Source organism: Notolepis coatsorum, assembly GCF_963971535.1.
Source record: "Notolepis coatsorum genome assembly, chromosome: 13".
In the NCBI taxonomy this organism is placed as follows: Eukaryota; Metazoa; Chordata; class Actinopteri; order Aulopiformes; family Paralepididae; genus Notolepis; species Notolepis coatsorum.
This window is the reverse complement of record NC_140177.1, coordinates 124,731,454-124,743,223: the sequence shown is the minus strand read 5'-3', so window position 1 is coordinate 124,743,223 and position 11,770 is coordinate 124,731,454. Positions and strand designations below refer to the sequence as shown.

Genomic DNA, 11,770 nt, shown 5'->3' with positions numbered 1-11,770 from the left:
AGGTCCTCTGTTTGTGTGTGTGTGTCGGGGGGGCTTGGTGTCGAGGGGGACTGTGTGTGTGTAAGGGGGGGGGGGTGTTGGTTCGGCTCCGGTTACCCTGACAGGAGATAGGGGGAGAAGATAGGGTGAGGGGAGAGGAGGGGGGACTGTGGCGTCAGGCCCAAAATAAGCCACCAGTGTCTCTCACACGTGGGCAGGAGACGAGACGAGCGACGAGACGAGCGTCGAGGCCGCCGAGCTACTGTCCTTCACATCTCAACCTCTCTCTCGGATCAAACATGGGGAAAGGGGTAAGTTCTCCTCTCTCTGCCAAACTCTGTGGTGTGTATCGCGTTGTAATGGGTGTAACCTACGGTACTATATTATACATGTTCATATCAGACACCTTCAAACCTCAACCACATAGAACAAAATGGACAGTATGTACAATTTGGTTTATGGTCTTCCAACTGTGCGTAGGGTGGAAACCTATTATCGCTCTCTCTCTCTTACACACACACACATACACACACACATACACACGCACACACGCACACACAGAATGGAAAACTACTGTGGGGATTTCTGATTGCATCTGAAAAGACTGGACACATTCAGATTCAGTTTTATTGTTGCATCTTTGTCATAATTCTCATGCCCCCTCGACCTATACAGCGTGTCAATAAAATACACAATGGAACTGTTACATACGCAAAAACATACAATAAAAACCAGCATAATAGTGATGTAAGAATAAGTGACAGTGCTGAGAGTAGTTGATGTAAAAAGTGCAACAGTATAATAAAATGTACTCTTGGCTGCTGCAATGTTGTTCTTCGAGACAGCAGCCTATAGCACTGGGGGTGATGGATCTGGCCCTCAATGAGATTACCAGGTGCTTTTATTTTATTTATTTTTTTATTTTATTTCCTTTTGGGGGGGGGGGGGGGGGGGGTTAATTACAAGATTCAACTTTTTTTTTCCTGATTTATTTGTTCTTTCTCCATCAGTCGTATCCATTTGGCTTTATGGGGGGGTGAAACGCTGGCTGATAAACTCGCTTTCACACAGGACACATTACTATGCCAGACACATTTCAGGCTCTCTGCCGGCGCTCGCCGCTGCCTCTTTGGCTCTTTTTGATTACTTTCTCAATGTATCACTGCTCTCACACACACACACACGCACACACACACACACTCTCACACACACACACACGCACACACACACACACACTCGCACGCACACACACGCACACACACGCTCTCTCCCCCATTCTCTCTCGTCTATATCCCTCTTTCATTGACGCACCCACGTGCAGCTGTGAGGAGAGAGTGACAGCGGCAGATGATTTCCATGACGCGGCATTCTTCACCCGGCCGTTTCCCAGGCCAGGCGCACACAGGCGCGCACACACACACACACACGCGCGCGCACACACACGCGCGCACACACTACACGCACACGCGCGCGCACAAATAGGAGGAACTCGTACTAGAAAACATCTCGTCTCCTTCACACCGCGCACTCTGGGAGATTGAAACGCACCGGCGGCAGCCCGACACCCAATTCGTCGCGCGCCCACGATGCCGGCAATATGCCTTAGTTAAAGCAGCCTATGAATGTAAAAGGCTGCATTCTACATAGCTCTTACGCACGTGACTCGAGTGCTTATTCCCAGCGTCACGAGCCCCGAAGGACCTTCTGAATGACACGTGCTCGCGCTGTTTGACGCGCGGTAATCGCTCTCTCGTTCCCCCCCTTCAGAGCGGCGCAGAGAGTGGAGGCAAGCGGAAGAAGAAGGATCGGGATCTGGACGAGCTGAAGAAGGAGGTGTCCTTGGTAAGAAAAACAGGCTGTCACACGGGGTCCCGAGCCCCCCCCCCCTCATCCCGCTCACACCGGGATGATTGATGGCTCCGACCCCCGCGCGCAAACGATCCCCGCGCGCCGCCACTCGCTTGGCCGAGGACGCCGGGGATCGAGGCTATAAACCAAAAGGCTGGTGGCCTGTAAACACAATAGCAGTTCAACATGCTTAGCACAGCGCTGCCTGGCCTGTCCTATGAATCGTGCATGTGGCCTCTGGAGAGGTGCGCCTGGCAGTATATCGATGTCAGCCTCTTGTCAGTGAGGTGTAATGTCTGTTTCATCATACTGTAGGAGTGTTGCCCATTCTTCTTGTTGGTGGTGGAGGAGGTGGTCGCTGTTGGGCAAAACAACATTTAGTTGATATATGAGAAATATATTTACATAAATGTAATACAACCAACGGTTACTGGATGGTGTTTTACCGGGGTCAGCCCTATTCCAACAGCCCAATGGTCCCACAGCCCTATGTTCCCACATTTCTAAGATTTGTTCACAAAAAATTAGGCCCTATGTTCCCACAGCCCTATGTTCCCACATTTCTAAGATTTGTTCACAAAAAATCAGGCCCTATGTTCCCACAGCCCTATGTTCCCACAGCCCTATGGTCCCACAGTCCTATGTTCCCACATTTCTAAGATTTCTCTCAAAATGAGGCCCTATGTTCCCACAGCCCAATGGTCCCACAGCCCTATGTTCCCACATTTCTAAGATTTCTCTCAAAATGAGGCCCTATGTTCCCACAGCCCAATGGTCCCACAGCCCTATGTTCCCACATTTCTAAGATTCTTAAAAGATTAGGCCCAATGCTCCCACAGCCCTATGTTCCCGGACGAACCCTCTACTACCAGAGGACAATTTGATAATAGGTTGGCTGTAATTGGCTACCAAATTAAGAGAAAGGGGGATAAGATCAGATAAAAATCGATGAAAAAAATAAATGTGGGAACATAGGACTGTAGGAACGTAGGGCTGTAGGAACGTAGGGCTGTAGGAACGTAAGGCTGTAGGAACATAGGGCTGTAGGAACATAGGGCTGTAGGAACGTAGGGCTGTGGGAACATAGGGCTGTGGGAACATAGGGCTGTAGGAACATAGGGCTGTGGGACCATAGGGCTGTAGGAACATAGGGCTGTAGGAACGTAGGGCTGTGGGAACATAGGGCTGTGGGAACATAGGGCTGTAGGAACATAGGGCTGTGGGACCATAGGGCTGTAGGAACATAGGGCTGTAGGAACGTAGGGCTGTGGGAACATAGGGCTGTAGGAACGTAGGGCTGTGGGAACATAGGGCTGTGGGAACATAGGGCTGTGGGAACATAGGGCTGTGGGAACATAGGGCTGTAGGAACATAGGGCTGTGGGAACATAGGGCTGTAGGAACATAGGGCTGGGGGAACATAGTGCTGTAGGAACATAGGGCTGTAGGAACATAGTGCTGTAGGAACATAGGGCTGGGGGAACATAGTGCTGTAGGAACATAGGGCTGTAGGAACATATGGCTGTAGGAACATAGGGCTGTGGGAACATAGGGCTATAGGAGTGTTGCCCATTCTTCTTCTTGTTGGAGCCGGTGGTCGCTGTTGGGCAAAACAACATTTGTTGATATATGAGAAATGTATAAACATAAATGTAATACAACAGTTACTGGATGGTGTTTTACCTACTCTACCACTGCACAGATGTTAGGCATCCTTCTTTCCAAAGTGGCAGCCATGTTGGAAGAAATAGAATTAGGGATGTCCGATATTATCGGCCGACCGATATTATCGGCCGATATCGGCAGTAAAATGTGATATCGGAAAATATCGGTATCGGTTTAAAAACAAAAAAAAACAATAACAATATTTGTTATATATATATCCAGTGAAATGATTAGTTACCTGAAATTATTCAGTTTTTTGGACGGGGAAACCCTGCATATATCGGTATCGGTTGATATCGGTTGATATCGGTATCGGAAATTAAGAGTTGGACAATATCGGAATATCGGTATCGGTAAAAAAGCCAATATCGAGCATCCCTAAATAGAATGTTACTGCAAAGCCTTTATAGGCCAAGAACTACAGTGTAAAAACATTCTTCTTATATGTTCTTATAGGATGATCACAAGATATCTTTGGAGGAACTTTCAAGACGCTATGGAGTGGACCTCACTCGGGTAAGACGCACGCACGCACACACACATACACACACACACACACACACACACACCTACACTTACATACACACCCACACACACACACCTACACTTACATACACACCCACACACACACACCAACACCTACAGTACGTACACCCACACACACACACACACACCTACACTTAGGCCATGTCCAGACGAAACCGATATCGGTCGTATCAGTCAAAGTATTTGATCGTATGCACCTTTCATCCACACGGAACTGCGTTCTGGGAGCCTGAAGACGCTATTTTCTGAAACCGGGTCCCAGAGTGGGAAAATCTGACGACGCCCCCCTTGCGTCACCGTCTTTACAAGCCTATACGCGCATTTTCCTGAACCGATGACGCGATAGCCCACCGCTACCTTAACCCGCGTGTGCAAACTCAGCCAACATCACAACAACAATGGCATCGTACAGAGTAGTTGCGTTCGTGTTACAGAAGCTATTGAGCTTGAGGGCGGCTGGGTGGCGCAGCGGTTCCTGCCTCGGAACCTCTGCTGCATTTACAGTAGATTCACTTTTAAAAAGAATCTTAAATTGTTTTTAAATTGTTATTAACACTGTAAAGTAAATTTTTGTTTTTGTTTTACACTAATGTAATTTTAGCTATATTAATTGTTACAGTAGGTTCATTATACATTGTGTGTACTGACTTTTAATAATTTAGTTTTTTGCAATAGTGATTGTTTTTGTGTGTTTTTTTGTGTGTGGACCCCAGGAAGACTAGCTCGTTGCTATCGCACCAGCTAATGGGGATCCCTAATAAAATCAAATCAAATCGTCACCAACACGTGAGACACTGGTATCGAATCCGGCTGTCAGCGTTGCCTCCGGCTTGGCCGGCCGTCATACTGGCTCAATTGGCAGAGTCAGCGGTAGGGAAGCCGGTGGGTGGTAATCTGGTCGTTGTAAACAGCGACTCCTACAGGTCGGTCAGGGCGCCTGCACAGTGAGGGAGGGAGATGGTGAGGGTAGTGTGAGCCTCCCACACGTTACACCTCACCAATGAGAGTCCGCGCTGGCAGGTGAAAAGAAGTGGCTGGCTGACTCCGCATGTATCGGAGGGGACATGCGATAGTATCTATCAACCCTCCCTAGACCGACCAGTGGGGGGCACATGCGAGCAACGACCAGGAAGGGGAGGGGGGAATTGGCACGACTAAATTGGGATGGGAGAAAAACACAGAAAAGTTTTTACGGAAAACGTTTAAAAAATGAAAACGAAATGAAAAACGAAAAAGATCAAAATCGTTTTCGTCTGGACATGGCCTTACATACACACACACACACCCACACACACACTTACGCTTACATACACACACTCACACACACACACACACACACCTACATACACACACACACACACACACACACACACACGCACACACATTGTTGCTTTAATCCCCCTACAACAGAGAGATGTAATCTCTACACGGCCCTCCTGGGAGGCATAGCGTTCTGACCAACTCCAACTGTTCCTTTGGTCAACTTTAGATCCAGCATCTAGCGTCTGCCATCTCTGCAGAGTTCCCCCCGTCCTTAATCTTTATCACACACACGCACGCACGCACGCACGCACGCACGCACGCACGCACGCACGCACGCACGCACGCACGCACACACACGCACACACATGTCATTACGAGACAGTGACCGACCAATCACATCCATCTCTATCCTAGTCCCCGATTGGCTGCCTTCCCACTGTTACGCGGCAGGGGTTGAGACAGGGATTTTATGCCTGCAGATGGAGAACCGGTTGACTGCGGTTCCATTCAGCAGCTTCATGGCGGCGTTTAACAAGTAGAGCGTCAACAGTTTTACTGAGCTCCTTTCGGTTTTCAATTAGGTTTTATTTTGGTTGATACTGTGGAGGAATTTACCACAAGTAGGGATGTACTCAGTCTGATGTAGAACACAGGTTTATTTAGCTCAAACAGAGTATCAAGTACAAATAGGTGGAGAGTTATTGCTGGATGACTCCAGGAGAGACACTGGCCTACTGGCCTAGTATCCCTCCAAAGAGCTTGAGAATCCAGTAAAACCTAGGTCTTTATAGGGATTATGGGTAGATCGGGCTAGGTATTGGGTTGGAGGGGGGCCAGGAGGGGGGAGGGGGGAGTTAGAAGGGGGGGGGGGTATCAGGTGAGAGACAAAAGGTGGATGAATGGGGAAGGGTAGACAGATTGGAGAGGTGTGGGGGGAATAACAAGAATGGGGAAGGGGGGGGGGGGGGGGGTTGGAACATGACTGGGGGATTGTTTGAGGGGGGATGGGATCATTATTCCACAATATTGAAATTTCCCAGGGTTCTAAGACAGTCTAATACAATATCAGTGAACATGAGCGTTGAGGCAGAAGCCAGAGACAGACCTGTGATGTCATCGAGATGTACAGAGACCCTAAAGACCTGTGATGTCAGCGAGATGTACAGAGACCCTAAAGACCTGTGATGTCATCGAGATGTACAGAGATCCTAAAGACCTGTGATGTCATCGAGATGTACAGAGATCCTAAAGACCTGTGATGTCATCGAGATGTACAGAGATCCTACAGACCTGTGATGTCATCGAGATGTACAGAGACCCTAAAGAGCTGTGATGTCAGCAAGATGTACAGAGATCCTAAAGACCTGTGATGTCATCGAGATGTACAGAGACCCTAAAGACCTGTGATGTCATCGAGATGTACAGAGACCCTAAAGACCTGTGATGTCATCGAGATGTACAGAGACCCTAAAGACCTGTGATGTCATCGAGATGTACAGAGACCCTAAAGACCTGTGATGTCATAGAGATGTACAGAGACCCTAAAGACCTGTGATGTCATCGAGATGTACAGAGACCCTAAAGACCTGTGATGTCATCGAGATGTACAGAGACCCTAAAGACCTGTGATGTCATCGAGATGTACAGAGATGCTAAAGACCTGTGATGTCATCGAGATGTACAGAGATCCTAAAGAGCTGTGATGTCATCGAGATGTACAGAGACCCTAAAGAGCTGTGATGTCATCGAGATGTACAGAGACCCTAAAGACCTGTGATGTCATCGAGATGTACAGAGATCCTAAAGACCTGTGATGTCATCGAGATGTACAGAGATCCTAAAGACCTGTGATGTCATCGAGATGTACAGAGGCCCTAAAGAGCTGTGATGTCATCGAGATGTACAGAGACCCTAAAGAGCTGTGATGTCATCGAGATGTACAGAGATCCTAAAGACCTGTGATGTCATCGAGATGTACAGAGATCCTAAAGACCTGTGATGTCATCGAGATGTACAGAGACCCTAAATACCTGTGATGTCATCGAGATGTACAGAGATCCTAAAGACCTGTGATGTCATCGAGATGTACAGAGATCCTAAAGACCTGTGATGTCATCGAGATGTACAGAGACCCTAAATACCTGTGATGTCATCGAGATGTACAGAGATCCTAAAGACCTGTGATGTCATCGAGATGTACAGAGATCCTAAAGACCTGTGATGTCATCGAGATGTACAGAGGCCCTAAAGAGCTGTGATGTCATCGAGATGTACAGAGATCCTAAAGACCTGTGATGTCATCGAGATGTACAGAGATCCTAAAGACCTGTGATGTCATCGAGATGTACAGAGACCCTAAATACCTGTGATGTCATCGAGATGTACAGAGATCCTAAAGACCTGTGATGTCATCGAGATGTACAGAGATCCTACAGACCTGTGATGTCATCGAGATGTACAGAGACCCTAAAGACCTGTGATGTCATCGAGATGTACAGAGACCCTAAAGACCTGTGATGTCATAGAGATGTACAGAGACCCTAAAGACCTGTGATGTCATCGAGATGTACAGAGATCCTACAGACCTGTGATGTCATCGAGATGTACAGAGGCCCTAAAGACCTGTGATGTCATCGAGATGTACAGAGACCCTAAAGAGCTGTGATGTCATCGAGATGTACAGAGATCCTAAAGACCTGTGATGTCATCGAGATGTACAGAGATCCTAAAGACCTGTGATGTCATCGAGATGTACAGAGGCCCTAAAGAGCTGTGATGTCATCGAGATGTACAGAGATCCTAAAGACCTGTGATGTCATCGAGATGTACAGAGATCCTAAAGACCTGTGATGTCATAGAGATGTACAGAGATCCTACAGACCTGTGATGTCATCGAGATGTACAGAGACCCTAAAGACCTGTGATGTCATCGAGATGTACAGAGGCCCTAAAGAGCTGTGATGTCATCGAGATGTACAGAGACCCTAAAGACCTGTGATGTCATCGAGATGTACAGAGATCCTAAAGACCTGTGATGTCATCGAGATGTACAGAGACCCTAAATACCTGTGATGTCATTGAGATGTACAGAGATCCTAAAGACCTGTGATGTCATCGAGATGTACAGAGACCCTACAGACCTGTGATGTCATCGAGATGTACAGAGATCCTAAAGACCTGTGATGTCATCGAGATGTACAGAGGCCCTAAAGAGCTGTGATGTCATCGAGATGTACAGAGGCCCTAAAGACCTGTGATGTCATCGAGATGTACAGAGGCCCTAAAGAGCTGTGATGTCATCGAGATGTACAGAGACCCTAAAGACCTGTGATGTCATCGAGATGTACAGAGATCCTAAAGACCTGTGATGTCATCGAGATGTACAGAGACCCTAAAGACCTGTGATGTCATCGAGATGTACAGAGACCCTAAAGACCTGTGATGTCATCGAGATGTACAGAGATCCTACAGACCTGTGATGTCATCGAGATGTACAGAGACCCTAAAGACCTGTGATGTCATAGAGATGTACAGAGACCCTAAAGACCTGTGATGTCATCGAGATGTACAGAGACCCTAAAGACCTGTGATGTCATCGAGATGTACAGAGATCCTAAAGACCTGTGATGTCATAGAGATGTACAGAGACCCTAAAGACCTGTGATGTCATCGAGATGTACAGAGATCCTACAGACCTGTGATGTCATCGAGATGTACAGAGACCCTAAAGAGCTGTGATGTCATCGAGATGTACAGAGACCCTAAAGAGCTGTGATGTCATCGAGATGTACAGAGATCCTAAAGACCTGTGATGTCATCGAGATGTACAGAGATCCTAAAGACCTGTGATGTCATCGAGATGTACAGAGATCCTAAAGACCTGTGATGTCATCGAGATGTACAGAGACCCTAAAGAGCTGTGATGTCATCGAGATGTACAGAGACCCTAAAGAGCTGTGATGTCATCGAGATGTACAGAGATCCTAAAGACCTGTGATGTCATCGAGATGTACAGAGATCCTAAAGACCTGTGATGTCATCGAGATGTACAGAGACCCTAAATACCTGTGATGTCATCGAGATGTACAGAGATCCTAAAGACCTGTGATGTCATCGAGATGTACAGAGATCCTAAAGACCTGTGATGACATAGAGATGTACAGAGACCCTAAAGACCTGTGATGTCATCGAGATGTACAGAGACCCTACAGACCTGTGATGTCATAGAGATGTACAGAGACCCTACAGACCTGTGATGTCATTGAGATGTACAGAGACCCTACAGACCTGTGATGTCATAGAGATGTACAGAGATCCTAAAGACCTGTGATGTCATCGAGATGTACAGAGACCCTAAAGACCTGTGATGTCATCGAGATGTACAGAGACCCTAAAGACCTGTGATGTCATCGAGATGTACAGAGATCCTAAAGACCTGTGATGTCATCGAGATGTACAGAGATCCTAAAGACCTGTGATGTCATCGAGATGTACAGAGACCCTAAAGACCTGTGATGTCATCGAGATGTACAGAGACCCTAAATACCTGTGATGTCATCGAGATGTACAGAGATCCTAAAGACCTGTGATGTCATCGAGATGTACAGAGACCCTAAAGACCTGTGATGTCATCGAGATGTACAGAGGCCCTAAAGAGCTGTGATGTCATCGAGATGTACAGAGACCCTAAAGACCTGTGATGTCATCGAGATGTACAGAGGCCCTAAAGAGCTGTGATGTCATCGAGATGTACAGAGACCCTAAATACCTGTGATGTCATCGAGATGTACAGAGATCCTAAAGACCTGTGATGTCATCGAGATGTACAGAGATCCTAAAGAGCTGTGATGTCATCGAGATGTACAGAGATCCTAAAGACCTGTGATGTCATCGAGATGTACAGAGACCCTAAAGACCTGTGATGTCATCGAGATGTACAGAGACCCTACAGACCTGTGATGTCATCGAGATGTACAGAGATCCTACAGACCTGTGATGTCATCGAGATGTACAGAGATCCTAAAGACCTGTGATGTCATCGAGATGTACAGAGACCCTAAAGACCTGTGATGTCATAGAGATGTACAGAGACCCTAAAGACCTGTGATGTCATCGAGATGTACAGAGACCCTAAAGACCTGTGATGTCATCGAGATGTACAGAGACCCTAAAGACCTGTGATGTCATCGAGATGTACAGAGATCCTAAAGACCTGTGATGTCATCGAGATGTACAGAGACCCTAAAGACCTGTGATGTCATCGAGATGTACAGAGACCCTAAATACCTGTGATGTCATCGAGATGTACAGAGATCCTAAAGACCTGTGATGTCATCGAGATGTACAGAGATCCTAAATACCTGTGATGTCATCGAGATGTACAGAGACCCTAAAGACCTGTGATGTCATCGAGATGTACAGAGATCCTACAGACCTGTGATGTCATCGAGATGTACAGAGATCCTACAGACCTGTGATGTCATCGAGATGTACAGAGATCCTACAGACCTGTGATGTCATCGAGATATACAGAGACCCTAAAGACCTGTGATGTCATCGAGATGTACAGAGATCCTACAGACCTGTGATGTCATCGAGATGTACAGAGATCCTAAAGACCTGTGATGTCATTGAGATGTACGGAGATCCTACAGACCTGTGATGTCAGCGAGATGTACAGAGACCCTAAAGACCTGTGATGTCATCGAGATGTACAGAGATCCTAAAGACCTGTGATGTCATTGAGATGTACAGAGACCCTAAAGACCTGTGATGTCATCGAGATGTACAGAGATCTTAAAGACCTGTGATGTCATCGAGATGTACAGAGACCCTAAAGACCTGTGATGTCATTGAGATGTACAGAGACCCTAAAGACCTGTGATGTCATCGAGATGTACAGAGACCCGAAAGAGCCGTGATGTCAGCGAGATGTACAGAGATCCTAAAGACCTGTGATGTCAACGAGATTTACAGAGACCCTAAAGACCTGTGATGTCATCGAGATGTACATTCTGCAGCAACTGCTGCGTAGTGTGATGAGTCTGATGTCGAGACCCATCACGATGCTAAATGGCAATAACACTATGTAACAACCATCAAATGCACTCACAGCACACACATCCACACGCACACACTCACTTTAAACAAACAACTCACTTTACCCACTTTAGAACACCTAAACACACTTTATATCTATTGGTAAAGAATTTGCACTACAACCCATACCTCATTACACCTTACTGTATGTAGTGGCCAAAATCCTAACAGGTTTGTCTTATAACCTATTTGAATCTTCCACTTGTAGGTTGGGAAGCAGTGTCAGACTCGCAGTCGCAGAACAGAAACCACAGCACGTTTTTGTTGTTCCTTTTGCTCTTTTAATGGTCCAGCAACTGGCAGCAAGAACAAAATACGAAAACAATATCGCACATAAAAGTAAAACAGGAGATCCTAATAATCTTAGTAAC

At 46.7% G+C, this 11,770-nt stretch overlaps 1 protein-coding gene across 1 annotated transcript in view; it reads left to right on the top strand.

The window, feature by feature from the left end:
- Positions 1-262: 262 nt before the first annotated feature.
- LOC311239486 (sodium/potassium-transporting ATPase subunit alpha-1-like) overlaps positions 263-11,770 on the top strand; it is a gene marked incomplete at its 3' end in the record, with an annotated part of 42,548 nt that continues 31,040 nt past the window's right edge. The window contains exons 1-3 of the mRNA XM_084327792.1: positions 263-290; positions 1,747-1,821; positions 3,948-4,007. Of these exons, the coding sequence (XP_084183918.1) occupies positions 279-290; positions 1,747-1,821; positions 3,948-4,007 (147 nt within the window). The 5' untranslated portion in view covers positions 263-278. The remainder of the gene's footprint in view (positions 291-1,746; positions 1,822-3,947; positions 4,008-11,770) is intronic.